The sequence below is a fragment of the Aspergillus flavus genome, chromosome 4 (genome assembly GCF_009017415.1).
Source record: "Aspergillus flavus chromosome 4, complete sequence".
NCBI classification, from domain to species: domain Eukaryota; kingdom Fungi; phylum Ascomycota; class Eurotiomycetes; order Eurotiales; family Aspergillaceae; genus Aspergillus; species Aspergillus flavus.
Window position 1 is genome coordinate 3,597,837 of NC_092405.1, and position 20,988 is coordinate 3,618,824.

General features: G+C 50.3%; 7 protein-coding genes across 7 annotated transcripts; 4 read left to right on the forward strand and 3 right to left on the reverse strand.

Annotated features, from left to right (window-relative positions):
- Positions 1–22: 22 nt before the first annotated feature.
- F9C07_10533 (putative zinc-binding oxidoreductase) lies at positions 23–1,009 on the forward strand (the record flags this gene model as incomplete). The annotated part of the gene is made up of 1 exon (XM_041286030.1): positions 23–1,009. The coding sequence occupies one exon, from the start codon at positions 23–25 to the stop codon at positions 1,007–1,009; it is 987 nt and encodes a 328-aa protein (XP_041146632.1).
- Positions 1,010–2,757: 1,748 nt separating this feature from the next.
- On the forward strand, positions 2,758–5,931 carry F9C07_2283862 (glycogen synthase; the record flags this gene model as incomplete). Its single annotated transcript, XM_071510659.1, has 4 exons — positions 2,758–3,246; positions 3,280–4,642; positions 4,721–4,916; positions 4,982–5,931. 4 exons carry the CDS (start codon positions 2,758–2,760, stop codon positions 5,100–5,102), a joined length of 2,169 nt encoding a protein of 722 aa, XP_071366623.1. The 3' UTR covers positions 5,103–5,931.
- F9C07_2283863 (uncharacterized protein) lies at positions 5,932–7,833 on the forward strand. The gene is made up of 5 exons (XM_041292251.2): positions 5,932–6,135; positions 6,468–6,528; positions 6,625–6,796; positions 6,852–7,001; positions 7,053–7,833. The coding sequence occupies exons 2-5, from the start codon at positions 6,494–6,496 to the stop codon at positions 7,722–7,724; spliced, it is 1,029 nt and encodes a 342-aa protein (XP_041146634.1). The 5' UTR covers positions 5,932–6,135; positions 6,468–6,493; the 3' UTR covers positions 7,725–7,833.
- A 515-nt stretch (positions 7,834–8,348) lies between these two features.
- Positions 8,349–10,293, reverse strand: F9C07_10530 (ASST-domain-containing protein; the record flags this gene model as incomplete). The annotated part of the gene is made up of 2 exons (XM_041292265.1): positions 8,349–9,788; positions 9,889–10,293. The coding sequence occupies 2 exons, from the start codon at positions 10,291–10,293 to the stop codon at positions 8,349–8,351; spliced, it is 1,845 nt and encodes a 614-aa protein (XP_041146635.1).
- A 1,106-nt stretch (positions 10,294–11,399) lies between these two features.
- On the reverse strand, positions 11,400–12,724 carry F9C07_2283865 (polyprenyl synthetase). The gene is made up of 2 exons (XM_041292266.2): positions 12,539–12,724; positions 11,400–12,468 (listed from the first exon to the last, which is right to left on the reverse strand). Exons 1-2 carry the CDS (start codon positions 12,653–12,655, stop codon positions 11,545–11,547), a joined length of 1,041 nt encoding a protein of 346 aa, XP_041146636.1. The 5' UTR covers positions 12,656–12,724; the 3' UTR covers positions 11,400–11,544.
- A 429-nt stretch (positions 12,725–13,153) lies between these two features.
- On the forward strand, positions 13,154–15,369 carry F9C07_10528 (putative 20S cyclosome subunit; the record flags this gene model as incomplete). The annotated part of the gene is made up of 4 exons (XM_041292252.1): positions 13,154–13,257; positions 13,322–14,039; positions 14,097–14,280; positions 14,333–15,369. The coding sequence occupies 4 exons, from the start codon at positions 13,154–13,156 to the stop codon at positions 15,367–15,369; spliced, it is 2,043 nt and encodes a 680-aa protein (XP_041146637.1).
- Positions 15,370–16,032: 663 nt separating this feature from the next.
- Positions 16,033–20,930, reverse strand: F9C07_10527 (ATP dependent DNA ligase domain protein; the record flags this gene model as incomplete). Its single annotated transcript, XM_041292267.2, has 5 exons — positions 16,033–16,053; positions 16,658–17,618; positions 17,679–18,781; positions 19,295–20,782; positions 20,841–20,930. 5 exons carry the CDS (start codon positions 20,928–20,930, stop codon positions 16,033–16,035), a joined length of 3,663 nt encoding a protein of 1,220 aa, XP_041146639.2.
- Positions 20,931–20,988: the final 58 nt, after the last annotated feature.

The following is a 20,988-nucleotide window of genomic DNA, read 5'->3' on the forward strand; positions in this document are numbered from 1 at the left end:
ATACTTAAAGAGATTAAGCATCATGTCTACTATGCGAGCAGTAGTCGCGCATACGGCTGGATCTCCCGACGTCCTTAAGGTCATACAATATCCCATCCCCCAACCAAGTTCTGGACAAGTCCGGATCAAAGTCAAAGCATTCGGACTCAACCGCTCAGAGATGTTCACCCGTCAGGGTCACTCTGGCTCTGCGGTTCAATTTCCCCGCATTCTCGGCATCGAAGCCGTGGGTATAGTCGACGCCGCCCCAGGACTGGAAGATAAATTTCCGCTCGGAGCCACCGTGGCCACAGCCATGGGCGGGATGGGCCGAGCCTTCGATGGGGGGTATGCAGAGTACACATGTGTACCGGCAAAGCAGGTACAGATACTGAAGACAAAGCTGCCCTGGGACGTGCTGGGGGCGCTACCAGAGATGCTGCAGACAGCCTGGGGTTCATTGATAAGGTCACTCACCTTGAGACCCAAAGATAGATTGTTGATTCGCGGTGGAACGTCCTCGGTGGGCCTGGCGGCAGCGGCCATTGCTAAGAAACATGGGGCGTTTGTGGCGTCAACGACCAGAAAAACGGAAAGAGAGGCGTTATTACGGGATTTTGGAGTGGACGAGGTGTGGATCGATAACGGGGCCATTTCTCAACAGATTGCCGAAACATCGGGTCAATATTTCGACAAGGTGCTGGAGCTTGTGGGTACGGCGACTTTGGCTGATTCTCTGCGTTGCGTGAAGAAGGGAGGTACTGTTTCTATGACAGGGATTCTGGGAAACGTGTGGCACCTGGAGAATATCAATCCAATGGAGTTGATCCCAAGTGAATCGAAACTGACGGCATATTCTGGAGGGGATGAGGATTTCATGCGAACACCTCTGAAAGAACTGCTCAAAATGGTTGAGGAGGGGAAGCTCCAGGTCCGGGTGGGACGCGTATTTAAGATGGAGGACATCGCGGAGGCTCATCGGTGTATGGAAGAAAGTGAGGTTGAAGGGAAGATTGTAGTAATTCCATAGCCTCATTGCTACCTCCGGATTTAGTAGCTTGTCCATATCTCTAATGGCCGTTCAATGTGATCTTGAAACGGACGAAGCAATTGGCCAGAAACCGACCAGAGTCAGAAGTGGTTGAAAAAGCACCATCCAACCTGAGCAGGGCTGACCATGTCAAGGCGTCTAACGGCGTTCAGCACGCGACTCCATTCGTCGTAGGTCGATAGCCACTGTGACACAACATCACGCCGTGTATCCCGGCATTCCGATAATCCTCGAACTCGGGCTGATTGCAAAGTAATGATATGAAGGTAGCATTGCAGCTGCTAAGCAATTATACACATTTTGCGATATTTTCCCGAGATGGTTGAGGGGCTGAGATCTGGAGCGGTCTCCGACGTGCACGGTGGTTCAGTGGGGTCCAAGTACTAAGTAGATTATAGTAAGGTAAGTTGGGAACACGGGCTCCGGTGTGCGTACTAGATGTCGAACCCGAGACTCGGGGGTGAAAGGAATTAATTAATCAATCCCACCGTGACGGTGTCCAGAGAATTGCCGGTTGCCACATCTTGGCTTAATAGCTGCAGATAAAGAAATTACCACCAGGGTATACCGCATGGGTTGCAAAGAAAGAGAAAAGATCCATGGATACAACTTGAACGGTATATGGCCAAGGCACATGACCCTGGACCAATCAGAGCGAGGGCACTTCACATACGGCAGCCGGTGAGCCATGACGTAATACTTCACCTGGGGTTCCCCGGATTCGGAATGAAGAAGTGGGGGAATCTTGGGAGAATACAAGATAAGGGAGATTCTTCTAATGATCGACTAATATGTAGTAGTAAGTCTGATCACCTGGTAGACATGCTAGCCTGATTCCATGGTTGAGAGCTGGACTTTTCGTTACTATCTCACATCACTCTGATTGCAAACAGAGAGGTGAACACTGACAGACTCGGGTCAGTACGGCATGTATCATAATAAAAATAGAAGGAAGGGCAAGAAAATAGAAAATACAAAAAAGGCATACTGCGGCACAAACAAAACGAATTCAAGCCCTGCAAGAGATGGAATGACGAGCATCATCATCTGGTCGGATGATCTTGTAATGGTCTTGGGGTTGACAGGGGTTACCATTCGCTGACCAGGTTCTCGCCCCGTCAGTAGCAAATAATGGGCACGAGTCCGTGCCACTGCAGTAGCTCTGTTTAGAGGTAAATTGAGGAGATCAATGGTCCTATTGCTCTCTTTCCTTCTTTTCATTTCTCTCTGGTTTCATGAATTTGTTCTACTGAAAAAGACCTAGAAGAGAAGAAATTTTATTTCCCTCCCTTCGTATCTTCTCAAACACCTTTCCAAGGGAATCAGGTTCCACTGGACCCGTTCCTAGCTTTTTGGTGTCCGGTACTACCTTGTTCTGTACCTTATTTATACTAACAGCTTTAAGTACCTCACTAGACTGGGCCCTGCCAACCTCCCGCTCAGTTCGAGCTTAGGCTTCCCCCGCCACCTTTCTATTCCCCGCACGTACCTCCTCTGTGACCGGAGGGACGATAAAGACCTGTGCGAGGAAGGTACCTAGGTAGCTGGGCGAGCTTTCCAAAATTGCCTTGGACGGCACCCTCTTCCTCACCCTCCATCTTTCTTTATCCTCCTTCCTGTGTTCAACCTCTACCGTTCTTCATCTTTACTCAAGCTTTGTTGTCTCTCGTTTCCTTTCAATTGCCTATATCTTTACCTTACCAGGATAGCGCTCGCAGGGAATCACAATGGCCAGTGAGGAGACTGGCGCCGAACCTCCCAAGCGGGATGTTCGCAACCATATGCTTTTCGAAGTTGCGACCGAGGTGGCTAATAGGGTGGGTGGAATTTACTCCGTCCTCAAGTCTAAAGCTCCCGTGACGACCGCCGAATATGGCGAGCGATACACTCTGATTGGACCCTTGAACCGTGCTTCAGCAGCGGTGGAGGTGGAAGAATTGACTCCATCTAATCCTCGAATGATCGAGACGATCAAGTCGATGCAAGAACGTGGCATTGAGGTCATCTACGGTCGCTGGCTGATTGAAGGCGCTCCCCGGGTGCTTTTGATCGACACATCAACGGGATATAAATTCCTGGACGAGTGGAAAGGGGACCTGTGGAACACGGCGGGGATCCCATCACCGGCTGCAGACACCGAAACCAATGAAGCGATTGTCTTTGGATACCTGGTAGCATGGTTCCTGGGTGAAGTACGTTTGATAGACTGTACGATCGTTAGATATGGAGTCCGCTAATGAGGGAACTAGTTCATCGCCCATGAAAGACGGGTTGCGGTGGTCGCCCATTTCCACGAGTGGCTTGCTGGGGTAGCCCTCCCGCTGACCAAGAAGCGACATATGGATCTCACCACAATTTTTACCACCCACGCAACTTTACTCGGTCGCTATCTCTGTGCGGGATCAGTGGACTTTTATAACCACCTACAGCACTTCGATGTGGATGCAGAGGCTGGTAAGCGTGGCATCTATCACCGGTACTGTATTGAGCGAGCCGCGGCGCACACGGCAGACGTCTTCACTACCGTCTCCCATATCACCGCGTTCGAAAGCGAGCATCTCCTGAAACGAAAGCCAGATGGAGTTCTGCCGAATGGGCTCAATGTCAAGAAGTTCTCCGCAGTGCATGAGTTCCAGAATCTACACTCACAATCCAAAGAGAAAATTAATGACTTCGTTCGGGGCCATTTCTATGGCCATAACGATTTCGATCTGGACAATACCCTGTACCTTTTCACGGCGGGACGCTATGAATTCCGGAACAAGGGCGTCGATATGTTCATCGAAAGCTTGGCTCGCCTGAACCATCGCTTAAAAGCCAGCGGCTCCAAAACTACCGTAGTTGCTTTCATCATCATGCCAGCCCAGACCACGTCTCTCACGGTCGAAGCCCTCAAGGGACAGGCTGTCGTCAAGTCCTTACGGGACACAATCGAGATGATCGAAAAGGGCATTGGAAAGCGAATGTACGAGCGTTGCCTTGCGTGGAAGGAAGGCGACAACATGCCGGATGAGAAGGACCTCATGGCCAGTCAAGATCGCGTGCTGTTGCGACGCAGGTTGTTTGCCATGAAGAGGCACTCTTTACCGCCGATCGTCACTCATAACATGAACAATGACCACGAAGACCCAATTTTGAACCAGATCCGCCGTGTTCAGCTGTTCAACGATCCAACCGACCGCGTTAAGATAATCTTTCACCCAGAGTTCCTCAACTCGTCGAACCCCGTGCTACCACTCGATTACGATGACTTTGTCCGCGGTACGCATCTTGGAGTCTTCCCATCATACTACGAGCCTTGGGGTTACACACCCGCTGAGTGCACTGTGATGGGTGTCCCCAGTATCACCACCAATCTGTCCGGTTTCGGTTGCTATATGGAGGAGTTAATCGAGAACTCATCCGACTACGGTATTTATATAGTGGATCGCCGAATGAAGGGTGTTGACGATTCCGTCAACCAGCTTACTGATTTCATGTTCAACTTTGCTCTGAAGAGCCGCCGCCAACGGATCAATCAACGTAACCGCACTGAGCGGTTGAGCGATCTGTTGGACTGGAAACGTATGGGATTAGAGTATGTCAAAGCGCGGCAGCTGGCTCTTCGGCGAGGTACGTTTTCTCCATAGCCTCCATGTCCACCATGTAGGTTCCATATTTGTTCGCTAACACATGGATTGTGATTTACAGCCTACCCGTCTTCCTTTGGTAGCGGCGAAGACTTCTATGATATTATTGGAGGAACAGAACAGAAGATTTCACGACCGTTATCTGTCCCAGGGTCACCAAGGGATCGCTCGGGGATGATGACCCCTGGTGATTTTGCATCCCTGCAAGAAGTCAAAGAAGGACTGAGTACTGAGGACTATATCGCATGGCGGCTGCCGTAAGTTGTCCACTTGACTACATTATAGACCCCTTAGGCGAACGCGGTGCTAATCGGCTATTCAGTGGTGCAACCGATGAGGATGAACCAGACGACCAATACTTCCCACTGACACTACGAACGAAAAAGACATCCGATCGACCCGCATCGCCGCTCGACCGCATATCAGTCAATGGTGGGAACTGATTGACAGCTGCATACCTTACTGGAGAATTACTGCCTAGCGTTCCACTCCCCAGCGCGTTGCCGTGCGCTGGTTCGAATCCCTCTCGTTGTGTGTTTCTGTGCCATAGCTTTCTTAACATTTGTCATATTTACTTACTTCAATTGCATGTTTATTGATATTCTTTGGAGAGAAACACAGTGACCCTTTCCGGGCCAAGCACGGTTAAGGCTCCCTGGATACAGCTTCACGTCTTCATCATACTTTGTTTGTACTGTTGTATTCATGTCATTTCTGTCTTTGTGTGAGCTTGCCAGCATGGGAATTGTCTTTTAAGAGCGTGGATAAATTCATTGCATGATGTGCGAGACGCCATACATTCTTCTTACGCAATTACCTGACATCATATCTAAGGGTCGTTGAGAGACTAGTGAGGGGTCGATCGTAGTCCCACTACAACACGAAGCCGGACGGACTGACCGGACCACCGTGCTCCAGTAGGTAAACGATATAGTTACTTTAGCAACAACAGATACGGAGTAGAAGGAAACTGTTCACTGACAATTCATTCCGAATTACTACCAATGTGTCAATCCTTCTTCCCCAATTGTCCGCAGATTTGTGCGGGATTTGTTCGGAAGTCATCGTAGTGGGGTATAGGAAGAGGGTTTACTATTAAAACCTGTTGAGAGGGCCACGACAAGGGATCGCCGGGTATCCAATGGGACCGGGTGACAGTTATCGTCCTTCTGGAGGGTCCCGGTGAGGGTTGAAGCAGGGAATAGAGACGAGTAATATTGTTACTACGAGTAGAAATTCAGTAGGTGGGGTTGGATTCCATGTGACTCAAAGCCTATTATTTATTGTATTCCTCGACCCCTCCCTCGACCACTTTTCCTTTCTCCTTTCCCACTACAATCCTCAGTCTCCATTCTACCAATTCCTATTTCACCACTATCGCTGCAACTCGCTCGGTACGGCTCACTATGAGGCCGCGCAGCCAGAATGACCTTCTGGGTCGTTTCGCTATGGGTTAATTTAACCACACGGGTCAAGGTATCGTACATAGTATAACAGTCATAGCTCCCGCATGACAGGTGTTCGTCTTGGACCTGCCCTGGTTGCCTGGCCATCCCCCTACTTCATGCTGTCCCTGCGTGTCTGTCTCCCTTTAGGGGTTGTGCCCCTCGAAGGAGACGTGAGACAAAGGGCAAAGGCTGAGTGGAGGGGTACCGGGTGTACGAGGCAGAGTCCGGTCGTTCTGAGATTATACTGTCATAACTTGATCTAGATAATACTAGCGAAAGGACATGCGTGGCATTGATTGTTCCCCTTTATTCTCTTGTCACAGAAGAGGGACTTCGGTCCCCTTTACTAACAAGTTTCAGAGCTCTTGACCTCAAATTGTGCCAAGATGTCTACTGACAAGATTACCTTCCTCACCAACTGGTATGATATGCCGCTGGTGCTGTTTCTATCTGTGTTCTTGCTGTTTCTTCTGCTACGTTCGTGAACTGTTACTAAGTGGTTGTGTGTTATATAAAGGCACGCGACGCCGTACCACGCTCCCCTGTACCTCGCTCAGAGCAAGGGTTACTTCAAGGAAGAAGGCCTGAAGGTTGCTCTGCTGGAGCCCAATGACCCCTCTGATGTCACTGAGATAATTGGTAGCGGTAAGGTTGACATGGGCTTCAAGGCCATGATCCATACTCTGGCTGTATGTATCATCTCTCCTTGGGACCTTTTGAACAGACCTCTAACTGCCGAACCAGGCCAAGGCTCGTAACTTCCCTGTCACCTCGATTGGCTCTCTTCTTGACGAGCCTTTCACCGGTGTTGTGTACCTCAAGGATAGCGGAATCACTGAAGACTTCCGCTCCCTGAAGGGCAAGAAAATTGGCTATGTTGGAGAGTTCGGAAAGGTATGTACCACTGACTGTGTCGTTGAACGAGCTGAGATTAAATTAATCCAGATTCAAATCGACGAGCTCACCAAGTACTATGGCATGACTGCGGACGACTACACTGCCGTCCGTTGCGGCATGAACGTTACCAAGGCCATCATCCGCGGTGACATTGATGCCGGCATTGGCCTGGAGAATGTGCAGATGGTTGAACTGGCCGAGTGGCTGGCATCCCAGAACCGTCCCCGTGACGACGTTCAGATGCTCCGCATCGACCAGCTCGCCGAGCTTGGCTGCTGCTGCTTCTGCTCCATCCTCTACATTGCCAACGATGCCTTCTTGGCCGCCAACCCCGAGAAGGTTCAGAAGTTCATGCGTGCTGTCAAGCGTGCAACGGACTACGTTCTCGCAGAGCCTGCAGCGGCCTTCGAAGAATACATTGACATGAAGCCCATCATGGGAACCCCTGTCAACCGTAAGATCTTCGAGCGGTCTTTCGCCTACTTCAGCCGTGACCTGAAGAACGTCAGTCGTGACTGGGCTAAGGTTACCAACTACGGAAAGCGTCTGGGTATCCTTGATGCCGACTTCCAGCCTAACTACACAAACCAGTACCTCTCCTGGACGTTGGACGCGGATTCGACCGACCCTCTGGGTGACCAGAAGCGTATGGCGGAACTGCAGAAGGAGGTTGCTTGCGAGGGTGGCTTCAAGCGTCTGCAGGTGGCCTCTAGCGCATAAGTAGCTACGACCACGTCCTGAGGTCTGATTGGCAGGCGCATATGTTGTTAATCGTACGACCATATGGAAATTGAATGACTTAATCAAGTCTATGGTGTTGTCTCTTGAATTTCACATAATTCAAAACTCCCGTAGCGTACCTGTAAGGCGTACGTAAGCTGTCTACGTAGACCCGCATATCCATCCAAGACACCAACCAGCAGGACAAACTAGCCATACCCCAACCTGGCCGTCACTGCGTTTGTCGCTCTAGTGATAAGACGAACGTCGTAGCACAAAGTTCCTCTGTCCACGTTAGATATTTCCAAAGAAGGTTAGACAGTCTGATTTGCTTTTATCGAGGCGTCATCGCCACGAAGATTGCAGCAGGCCTACGTACGCAATGTCCAAATATACTAACGCGTAGCTCCATAGAATGGTTTCTTAATGCACCTGGCAAGAGGAGCCACAGATCCTATAGATCATATCGCCAGCGAGACCGTTTATAGGTCTTGAGACGGAGAGGCCGACCGGCTCGGGTAATTCTTTCTATTTATGTACAATCTTTAATAATTCTATGTAAATACGTACTGGGAATAAGTGCGAATAAGGTAACAGGCTTATTTATATCCACCAGTGTAGACATCACTTCCCCGTCCACCTATCGTCATCATCTTCTTCAGGCCAACTTCCAGACCTCTCACCCCGCAACAGCGCGAACTCAACATCATCCATCTCTCCATCACTCAAGTCTTCGTCGCCGTTAAACCGATCCAGCGGCTGCCAGTTTCCCCGTTCTCTGTCCTCCGTACTCTGCGCGCCCGTCCTTGACTTGAATCTTCTGTATATAAACCAACCAGCAAAAGCGAGTACAACAGCCGATGCAAACCCCCCAAAGAAGAAAAGTAGTGAGTGGACAGGTGAATCCCCGTCATCCTCATCATGCCGTCCCACGACTGCTTCATTAGAATCTAGATCCCAGCGGACTAGTTTGGTGGTTCCTAGGATATGGCCTGTGGAGTTTAGGCCATGGGCGCGGATGTACGTTGATTCTGTGTCCGCGGGAATGGGAATGACGGTTTCGAAGCCGGATTTGGGCACCGCAGCTATGAATGTGTATGTCTTTGGGTTGGGTGAGTCCGCGCCTTCGAGAGCCCAGGTTACGACTTCGGTGGCGCCGTTCCAGCTCGCTGCGGCTGTGTAGTTGTAAGCAGAGATGTCGGGGGACGTCGTTGGGTGGCCGACCCAAGGGTATTTTAGGACGCGGTAGGACATGATGTTGCCGTCGCCGGAGGCGGCGCCGAAGTGCGTGTTGCAGAGGACGGTGCCATCGGAGGCGTATTCGGTCCAGGTTGGGATGTGGCCGTAGCCTACGAGAACTTTTGTGTTGCCGTTGCTAGAGGTGAGGAGCTGGACGGAGCCCTGCGATTGGCTGCTAATCGGGTCTGGGTTCCAGTATTCGTGGCGGACTTTGACGGTCATGTTTTCTTGATCGATGTCTAGGTAGAGGCCGCGGCTGGGTAGTTCGGGGGCGCCTGCGCCACGGGAGGCATTGTCGAAGATGGTGATGGCCGTGCCGTTGTCGCGGAAGCGGGCGTGATGTTGCCAGGAGAAGTTTGTAGCTGCGCCGTCCGAAAGGTCTGTGAAGTCGTTGTTTTTGCCGCCGAGGCGCCAGATGATGTCGCCTGTGCGGCCGTCGATGTAGGTGAGGCAGCTGGCGTAGCGGGATGAGATCAGATAGTTTCCCTTGGCGTCCTTTTCTACGCTGTTAATGTGAAAGAAGTCCCATGGGTGGACATCAGAGTCGCCATTGCCTTCGCGGTCCCGCTTCATGTCGGTGAAGTTAAAGTGCTCGGATGCTCGCCATTGGAAGAGAGTTTTCCCTGTCTCGATGTCAAGCTCTTGGAACGTGCCGTCCCAGATCCAGCCTTCTTCGAGACCGCCGACTGTTGTTAGATCTGCAGGAATGATGTCGTAAATGGTGATTAGTGCGGTGTCGTCTTGTGTGATGTGGAATTCGTGGAGATCTCCTGGGAGATGGTTGGCCGCGTTGATTTTATATACTTCTCGGTAGGAAGAGTCTAGCTATAGTAGGTTTAGAAAATTATGACTTGAGATGCATGTGGAGATGGTTGTTTCATTGCGTTTCGCATAGGTAGGTAAGGTAGGGGAAGATATGCCCTACCATATAATATGCTCCCTCTCCATGTCCCCCAACGCCATCATTGCCCATCCAGAAAGTTAGATAATCCTGCCCTTTGAACGTGTAGACATTCAGATTATAAGATTGCCCATAACGCTTTGTCCAGACAAGATGTCCGTCTTGATCAAGGATCATCGGCCCTGGGTTAGCTACTTTATTCCCTCGGGGCGCGATAAACGTGTAAAGCCCATCCTTGCACTCATCGCTATACTGCAGATAATTCAATGCCGGGCCGACGATGGGCGACGATCGATACGTCTCGGTAGGCCATTCCCCAAATTTCCCTTCGTCATAAGCAGCAGACTGGAAATAGGGACCATGATCCGCTTGTACGCGGGCAATCACAAGCACTAGAAGAATCAACACCACGTTTAACATGATCATCATCACCGGGTGGGGACCGACGAAGAAGCGCCCGATGTATATGTGTGGACAAACAACACTACCTACCGAAAGTCCGGGGGACGGGCGCCGTTTAAATTTATATTAGAGGTGTCCATCGTCAATGTATGGAGTAAAAAAAAAACGGATTCGTCAGCTGAATCGGCAGTTAGATTTTCATTCCTATACGCGCTGAATAGTCTAGCTTTCCGGTGGAGCTGCAGCCCTAATAGGCAGGCATTTCATCGTCGGCTTTTGCGCCGTGAGATCCACACTTAGCGCCCCGTTTTTCGTGGTTGACGAACCACTGATTATTGGCTTGCCAATCACTGATGCTCTTCATATCTGGTACTCCACTTGTAAAGGGAGAGTTGAAGAACGACATGAATGCGATGCGCAACCCCTTATTGTTTTCGCTGGGTGAGTCTTTGTGCTCAGGGCCATTCTGTGAAGTGGAGTGAGTGGGTGTCTTGGCAGGAGAATTTCGGGGTGGAGAACAATTAACTCCCTACTGGGGGTTGTAGGATTTGGTCTCTGGGATGGATTGATGGTTGATGCGATTGAAGTAGACTAAACGTCAGTACGCAGTGAGGTCCACTTGATCGTGGTGGTTTTTTTATTTAGCCGGCTTCGTCCGTCTTATGTCCGAACTGGTGGTTGGCCGAGCTGGAGTTATGATCATTAGTGGTTGAATCATGTCCTTGGCGCCATAGAGGTAGGAGAGAACATGACATATTTGTCGGAATTGAGAAGGAAGGAATTATCTTTGTGGTGTTTTGGGTTGATGCTTCGAATAGGTTGAATAAATGCATCGAAAGAGGTCAGCAGGGCACGTGCTGTCATGTTTTCACGTTCTTCTCCTGGGCCACACTTCAAGTTCCCACCTTCTCTTCCACTCTATAATTGAAGACACTTGATATGCTATACCATACCTACAGGGCTGCCAAGACCACCGCCAATGTTCGCAGGTTAGAGAGGTAGTACTAGTAATGTGGCCCACTGCATCCATCCTTGGCTGCTGAGTTGAGACGCTCGCATGAAATGCTGTACCACAATTGTCACACCCAAGGAGGCTCCCAAAATCAATATGTACTACGTTTCTTTTGCATCCATAACGGAGTCACAGTCATTAATATATATTTCTCTTATTAGGGGCTGGCTAATCTATGACGTGGCAAAAAGCGTGTAATTACAAGAAATAGAAGGGGTATCGTTCTTCTAATTCACCCAGAACAAAACGATCAGCCGCGAATGCGTTTATTTGGAGCGCTTGTAGATCTTGCCGAGGAAGGCGTTGAAGACCTCCTTCTTCAGGCCCCCAGACTCATCCACGGCAGCGATCTTCTCCTTCAGCTCGCCGACGATCTTCTCCTCGTACTCTTGGTAGACCTTCTCGAGATCTAGCTCCTTGTAGAGAGCCTTGACCTTGGCCTCAAGAGCGTCATCCTTACGGCCGTAGGCCTCGTCGAGGACCTTGCGCTGCTCAGCATTGCAGCGCTGGAGAGCCTGATTGACGAGCCAAGAGCACTTGTTGTCCTTGATATCGGTACCGATCTTACCAATGACTTCAGGATCGCCGTAGGCATCGAGGTAGTCATCCTGAACCTGGAAGTACTGGCCCAGAGGGATGAGGATGTCGTGGGCCTGGCGGAGGTTGCTGGGCGTGGCACGCTGAAGGTAGAGCAGAGCCAGGGCGACAGGCAGGTAGAAGCTGTAGTAGGCGGTCTTGTAGGTGACGATGAACATATACTTCTCCATGGAGAAGTTGTTGAGGTCGACCTTGTCCTCGGGGGCGGTAATCAGGTCACAGAGCTGACCCAGCTCAGTCTGCCAAGTAGTCTCGTGGAAGAGATCGATGAAGTCGGCGTAGGCGGGGTGCGAGCGGAAGTGCTTCTTGAGAATGACATAAATGGAAGATTCGAGCAGGAAGGCATCGTTAATGGCGATCAGACCGACACCCTCCTGACGGTACCAGCATGGCTGACCACGACGGGTGATCGAGCTGTCCATAATGTCATCGCTGACCAGGAAGAAAGCCTGGAGAAGCTCGGTGAGCCATCCCAGAATGCTGAGGTGCTTGAACTGCTCCTCGGTCAGGGGCTTCTCCAGAAGAGCGAGACCGGTGTCGGGGCAGGAAAGACCGCGGTTCAGCTTTCCACCGGGAACGTTAACATTGAGGGCCTGTTGTACGTAGCAAGAGTGGTCAGTCCATGTCCTCCGCAGCGAATCGTGCAAAAAACGGGGAGTATACCTTCTCAAACCACTGGAGGGCATTTTCGGGCAAGTTTGACTCCTTCGCATAGGCCAGGATATCTTCGGCCAAGGAGGGGAAGACCTCCTGGAAAGCGGCACGGTCAGTGGCAGGCATTCCGACGTGGGATTTATCGGATGTGTAAATTAATGATTGAGAAAAGGCGAGAGGGGCACAAGGAAGAGGGAAAAGTCGGGGGAGGAAATGATAGCTATCTAATATACCCCAATTGGTAAAGCCCCTCAGCGCTTTGTTTGCCCTGTTTGCCCGTCCATTGACCAATCAGAAGTTCCGCCTTTCCCGTACTGTGTACTCGGGTTCAACATTCTAAGGTTGTTGATGTTGATACCTTTTTGGTTCTTTTCCTTGTACCCACTAGGTCACATTCGCAATCATTTAGCGCTTCCGTCGGCGACTGGAACTGTGGGGATTGATCCGTCAGCTGTCTCAGTCAGAATTAGCAGGAAAGAACGAAACAGTCTTGTTTCGCGCGAGTGTCCCCCCCACCATACAAACAATTGCGCATGGACATGATTGGCGCGACAGTCCGTTATTGACTGACCACCATTACTACGAATATCTGAAGAAACCGAACGCAAGATTTCCCTCGTCGCCATGGCGGCGCAGTTCACCGAAGAAAATGTGCAGGAGCTCAAGTTCCGGCTCGAAGATGCCACCATAAAATGTTCTGAGCGCTGTTTATACCAGTCTGCCAAATGGTACGACACGCGGGCCTTCACTCCAACCCTTTGAATGGAATTTGATGTTGATTGAATAGAACAGGGCGGCAGAAATGCTTGATGCCATTGTACCGATTGACCAATATGATACGGATCCCGAATCACCAATGGACATTCCCGATACACCCTCGACCCGTCCAAATCCCTACCTCCGAACCCAAGATCCTGTCGAAGCTTCCCTTGAAGCCCAGGAGTCCTACAAGTACCTCCTGGCAAAATCCTACTTTGATACGCGCGAGTACGACCGCTGCGCAGCAGTGTTTCTGCCGCCTACGATACCCCCCGTTGCACTTTCGACGTCGTCGCCGAACCAGAAGAAGAGACAGTCGTTAACCCCACAGAAGGGCAAGTCAAAGTCATCCCAGTATGCAGGAGGGAAGGATATCAACGTGTCTAGGAACCCATATCCCAGACTGAGTCAGAAGTCATTATTTCTTGCTCTGTACTCCAAGTACTTAGCGGGAGAGAAGCGGAAAGATGAAGAGACCGAGATGGTGCTGGGACCGGCTGACGGGGGTGCGACAGTTAATCGAGAGTTGCCGGATCTTGCGCGAGGGCTAGAAGGATGGCTAACCGAGCGTCGAGAGAAGGGATTGGAAGATCGCAATCAGGGCTGGCTAGAGTACCTCTACGGAGTCATTCTTCTTAAGGGACGGAACGAAGAGGAGGCGAAAAAGTGGCTTATAAGGAGCGTGCACTTGAACCCATTCCATTGGGGTGCCTGGCAAGAGTTGAACGATCTTCTCTCGAGCACAGAAGATGTATGTGGCTGTTCCTTAATGCGCATTAATGCGGGTCGGATGCTAATTGTTAACCAGTTGAAACAAGTTGTGGACCTGCTCCCGCAGAACATTATGACACTTCTTTTCCACGTATACTGTAGCCAAGAACTATATCAAGCCACTGAAGACACATACCAGGCTCTCTCGGAGCTTGAAACAATCTTCCCCAACAGCGCCTTTCTTATGACACAGAGAGCCCTCCTCTACTACCATTCAAAAGGTATACACCATTTTATACCCGTGGCGCAACTGCAATGCTAACAGTCTGGTAGACTTCGAAGAGGCATCACGTATATTCACCGAGATATTGATTGCGTCTCCTCACCGTCTTGACAGCCTTGACCATTACTCCAATATATTATACGTGATGGGGGCGCGCCCGCAGCTCGCCTTTGTCGCCCAAGTTGCAACCGCAACAGACAAGTTCCGACCCGAAACCTGCTGCGTCGTCGGAAACTACTATTCACTCAAGTCCGAACACGAAAAGGCCGTGATGTACTTCCGTCGCGCCCTCACACTAGACCGCAATTTCCTCTCAGCCTGGACCCTCATGGGCCACGAGTACATCGAGATGAAGAACACGCACGCTGCGATTGAATCCTACCGCCGCGCCGTGGACGTCAACCGCAAAGACTACCGAGCCTGGTACGGTCTCGGCCAGGCATACGAAGTCCTCGACATGTCCTTCTACGCTCTATTCTACTATCAACGTGCCGCCGCACTGCGACCGTATGACCCGAAAATGTGGCAAGCCGTCGGATCCTGCTACGCCAAAATGGGCCGTGTTCCGCAGAGTATCAAAGCCCTCAAACGCGCCCTCGTAGCTGGCTCCTACTACGCTGAAGACCCATCTCAACTGGGAGGCTCAGGCCGCAAGATCCTCGATCCAGAAACCCTCCACCAAATCGCAACACTCTACGAACGTCTCGGCGATGATGAAGAAGCAGCCGCCTACATGGAACTCACCCTGCAACAAGAATCAGGCCAAATGCCTGTGGAAGAAGACGCCTCTTCCGACAATGAAAACGACGATAATCAATCTGAGGCCGGAGCTCAGAAGTCCTCACGCCGAGCCCGTCAATCCTCAACATATAACCAGAACGACGACGATGATGACTCATGGCACGGCACAGGGCCGACAGTGACAACCTCGAAAGCACGGTTGTGGCTCGCGCGGTGGGCTTTGCGAAACGGGGATCTTGAACGCGCGGATCAGTTGGCGGGTGAATTGTGCCAGGATGGAGTAGAGGTTGAGGAGGCGAAGGCGTTGATGAGAGATGTGAGGGCTAGAAGGGAAGGAGATGAGTAGTCTGCGTTATTTAGGCTGTTCACTCTGTATTGTTATGTTTTGCCTGGAGCAGGCTTTCATTCTTACGGTAGCGAGGCGTTTGTGCTGGGTGTGCTTACGACCTGATATTTTCATCCTGAGGCTGGGCTGGGTGTTTTTATGATGGTTATATAGAGATGTACTATGGATTATTTATTGAAAATATGACCACAGCTTATAGGAGCAACCAATTAATATCCTTGTTAATCGTCTATAATAAGGATATGACAAATTAAGCAATAATACATAAATTATCGTAAAGACTTCCGTCAGTCATCAAACCAACCCCAAGGCCAACCAAGTATCATCATCACTCATCCCCTAAACCCCCAACCGACTCCAAAACACCCATAACCCTCCTATCAAATACAACAGAAACCCTAACCCCCTGGTCGACAACCTCCTTAGGAACCCCATCTAAAGGCGTACAAGGAACCGTCTCAACCCCACCCTTCAAGCGCCACGAAACACAAGCATAAAAATACTTCTTCCCGATATCCCCCCATGTCATCCGCACACAGGAGCTAGGATCGGTCACGTCTGTGCCCAGGTCCAGGAGGGACGAATCGAGGAGGAATATACTCCCAGTTTGTAAATGGCCGGGGTGATGAGAGGGCGCTTGAAGCCTTTTGTGAAGGTTGGTGGCTAGATCGAGGAGGGCTTGGCCTAAGGGTGTTTGCGTGGGATTTAGCAGGAGAATGACTAGGGCTGAGGTGGTTCTTGGCTGTGTCTTGAGTGATCTTGAGAGGAGGGATTTGATGAGGATGTTGAGATTCGGAGTCACGGTTAGGGGGAGTGTGCTTATTGGTTGTTCTGGATTGGATAGGTTGTTGTGGATGAAGTATATTGGGAGGGTTGTTAATGGGGATTTGGTGGTCTTTTGAGGGTTTGTCTGCTTTTCGATGACTTTGGGGTCTTGTGTAGAAGAATTAGTCAGTGTAGATGTTGTGTCTGAGTGGATTGTTATATCGCTGTTCTCAAACTCAGTTGATTTGCTTTGCTTGGACCTCGTGGAGTTGGTGGTAGAGGAATTGTTCTTTTGTTGGCGGGAGCCTTGGTGTGATGAGAGATTTTTGTTGCTTGTCAGGAAATTGCCATGCATATCTGAATCATCAGAGGGGGACATTGATGCCATTGACTCGTCAATATAGATAGGGATAATATGTGCGGTTGCTGGGGTTCTTCCGCTACATATTTTCACGGAGCTGTTTGGATTTGGTAGACATGTCTCATCTACTGGTGTGCTTGTAGACCAGTTTGATAGACGCACTTTCACTGGACTCTGGGTCACTCCTGAAGAGCTAGTCAAGCTCTGGGATCGATCGACTATATACTCCGACGAGCCGTTCCCCAGCTTAAGACGTTTATTCCATTCAGTTTCTTCTTGCGCCAGCTCTTCTGAGGGGACTGCCCGGGCATCGTCAGCCAGAAGCTGTAGCTCTGAAAACGATGCTGCATCCTCAAACGATCTATCCCAATGAATCTTCATGATTCTCGGGAAGCGAAGCGTATAATATCTGGAGCCTGATGGTTTCTCAAACCCGCTACCTAGCATCTCGACAACAAAAGGAGTCCTGAAAACAACACCCAGGCCGGGGATGTTGCCCGTCCCGTACTCTATATCGAACCCATGCCCTGAATCAATGCCGCAGGCAGTGTACTCCCCAAACTGATTGAGGATCTGCATGTTCTTCGGGCTCATGCAATGACGATTGATCACATCGACCACCCGAAATTTAGGCTTAGATCTGGACTGCAAAACATCCTCTTTATTGAGAAGACATCCAATGAAGAAATGTGTCCATAATAACCTTTGGATCTGCTTTAAGCCACCGGCGTCTCGAGAATCATATTTTCCGCCGATGATCGCAAGGTCTACCGTATCACCTAGACCTGGGATGTAGTCTTTCTTAAGCTTAATCCAGCGGCCCATGGAGCCATTTGCTTGGCTGGGAAAGATGGTGAAGTAGGGGTCTTCGCAGCCTTTTAAGACAAACCCTTCCCATCGCTGAGCGACGCCCTTGGCGAAGATATTTTCTAGGTGCGACTGACTCCCAGACCGGGAGAAGTCTATGATTCGTTGTTCGGAGATGTCTGCGCGGCCTTCGATTACATGTACTACGTCTTTCAATAGTAATCGTCGCTCTCGGTGTGGTTTTTTCAAGCAAACGTCGTCGTCAAGGAGGAGGATATCGAAAAACACAATCATCGAATGCTCATAAGGTTGTGGCCTAGCACAAGTTAGAATCTAGAATGCCGATCTGAAAACATCATAAAGTTATTAAACTCACGGGGAATCATTCTCCGTCCCAATGAAAGTGCCAGAACGGGCGATAAACTTGCGTAGCTTATGGAAATCCATAATTTTGCCATGTCGATCGCTCCAAACAAGTAGCTCACCTTCCAGAATACACCGACGAGAGAATTTGCACCCCGGCCTTCCTATTCTCAAGGAATCTCTGACAACGTGATGGACCCCTGACCTATCTGCAGTAGAATCCTTACCACTTTTCGAGAATATCTGAATAGACCTAGAAGGCTTCGAGAGATCAACGTGTATTTGACAGTATTCACCATCGTACTTCCTCTCTATACTCATCCGACGGCGACCAATCATCTGACAGCAGTGCTTGATACTCCGAGCCTTGTAGTAGTCCGGTCGCCCGATCTTAATGCCAACCACTGGACTCAAATGTTGCATAGCTATCATCCCCAAGTCCCTAGCCAGCCCTGGCTCTGGATGTGGTGGAAAGTGACTAATAGGCTCCGACACCAGCATATTCAGCGTCGCCTCAAAATCATCCTGAAAAAGCAGAAAATGCGGAAGCAAAAAATGAAAGCTCTTCAGCGTTAGATTCCGCGGTAAAGTCACAGGAGAATAGTTCTTGAGTATCATGCGAGTCAGCCATTTCGCATCTCTACTACTCAATCGTCGGTATAGAGGAGACAGCGTCTCATCTACATCAACCGCAGCCCGTTGTCTACGCACACGGGGCCCGGAAAATCTGCACCGAGATGCAACTCTGTTCAAGGCATCATCAATCTCCTCGACGGTTACCTCCTGGCCTTCGCGGATGTGGTTTTCGGCCTGTCGCATGACATTCTCCACGCATCGTGCCAGATCTATGCCCCCGGAAACGCGCCATCGCTCGAGCTCTTCCCGCCGGGATGACCCGAGAAGTAGACAACGTCCTATTACCCTTGCCAGGGATGTATCCTGTAGCCAGTAAACTCTGTCTGTCCGCTTCTCTGGGAACATGCACGAGAGGACGGCCAACTGGTCGGTGTCTTTATTGCGGAGCCGTCTGCCATGTTGCTTGAACCACCGGGTCACCGTCTGAGCGTCTGGATCATGGGCTCTTGCTTCAGTAGTAGCTTTCAGAATCTTGTTATTCTCGAGAGAGGAAAGTAAATCACATAAATAAGAAAATTTGAAGCCCATCTATATATGCCTTTGTAGGCGGCCGGTTTCAAGTCACAGGCAAACTCTGGGGAACGGATAAATGCTGATTTAGACAGCTCACTCAAGACAGCAGTGTCATTCCTACCAAATACAGTTTACATTAAGCACAATGGCACTGCAGACATGACAGACTTTGACGCGAAATCTCAGGGAAACCACACGGGACCGCGTCCATGGATCGCGAAAGCACGTGATAGTTACCAATCAATTAGGCCATTATGAAAGCATTGTTACAGAAACAATAAGAAAATTGTGATATAGTCTTATCTTATTGATGACAGTAAAGTCTTATGTAGAATACATGAGGCGCGTAAGGCCATGCACTGATAAAGCTATTATTCCCAGCCAGACAACCCAATGGTATGAGACCCTACGGAAATGAAGAAAACAACCGTCAAACTCCAGGCTTTTAAACGTAAGATAGGCGGATATAGGAGAATATACGTAATGAGCAGAGGGAGCAGCGGCTACAGGATGCCCTGCTTTTGCAGACTGGTAAACGTTAGCACAATTCTCGTCGCATCGTAAGAGAGGGAAAACATACTCCAAGTAGATCCTTTCTGGCATCACGTTGCCCTCTGCGTCCTCCATCTGCACCACGTTGTCGCGGCTGTCCTTATCTTTCTTGCGGTCATGCTCAAGCTTTTCCCACAATCGAAGGGCGTCCTCGATCCTGGTGATCTCGCGGAAAAGGTTCGTATTCGAGGTGATACCCAGACACTTTAGACCCCAGATATGCAAGCCTTCCGAGAAGTGCTTGTCAAAGGCGCGACGACCCATGTACACGAAGTTGCCGCAAATCTCACAGGGGTACTCAACACCCAAACCGTGCAGCTTGTACAGCCAGTAAGGAATGGGCTTTCCATCCCAAGCAAGCGGCAGCTTAAGCGGGTTGTAAATCCGGTCATCTCCATCATCGTCAGATTGATCGCCTGCACGATCACCGCCAGCATTTTCGGATTCTGCGAGCAGCGCTTCGAGTTCCATCTGACGTTCTCTCTCAGTCATACCCTGCTTCCGCTCAACGTTGGTCCGCGTGGCTTGACGCTCAGCGTCCAACACCTTCGCCAACGACCGAACACGGTGCTCACGCTCTGCCACAGCGCGTTCCTTCAAACGAGAAGCAACGGCCGAAACACCATTTGCTGCTGCTGACTTCTCGCCAGAGTCACCGGAAGCCTTTTTGGCCTCGGCGGCGCGAATGTGTTTCTTGCCTGTCAAGTGATTCTTGTAGACGTTCTCGTTCTTAAACTCCTTTTCACACGCAGCGCACCAGATACCCTCTCCAGATCCTTCAGTCTGCGGGCCCTGAGCACCATTCTGAGCCGTCTCCTCCGACCACCCAGGGACCTCATTAGCCGCCCACTGCTTCTCAAACTCCTCATCAAAGCTACCAAAAAGCTTATCCGAGTCCTGCAGCGGCCTAGTCTTCTTGATAAACCCCTCCAAGTATGCCGCAAGCTCTCCAACATACTGAAAATACCTATCGGAAAGCTTATTGGGCCGCTTGATAAGCATCTGCGGGGGCGTGAAAGCGTCAAACACCTCGAGGTACTGAACGTACGTTAATCTCTTAACGCCAGGCAGGTTCAGGTAATCTTCGTGCGCTTTTGTAAGGTCCAAAAATTGTCCGAAGCCTTCTTCACCCGTAAACAGGTTATCGATGTCCATTCCGATCGGCTCGCCCTCATGGCGTTTGTATGCTCGCTCCAAGTTCTCCACGGGCTCATTGGGATAGCGCTTGTGAAAATCTTTGATCTCGTTTAGTTGCGTATAAAACTCCTCGAATTGGTCGCCGGTCGAGATAGCCTGGATCTCCTTCTCGCGTGCGCCGTCCGCGTCTTTGTAGATGTCTAGTAGTCTCTTCGACTGTTCGTCTATGCGGTCCAGAAACTGAGCGATTTCATGGTCGCGAGCTAAGCGATCCTTGATCTATAGTGACAGATAATTAGCTTAGGATATAATGTGTAGAAACGGAGAACAAACGCACGTTACGAGGCTCATCGGCAACGCGATCCGCAATCGCCTGCTCTAGTCTCTCCAGATCCTCGTGGATGAATCTCTGGTCTTCGAGAAGCATGGTGAATATACAGTCTTAACAACGACTGTTCCCGGGCAAAATATGTGATTCTCCAAGT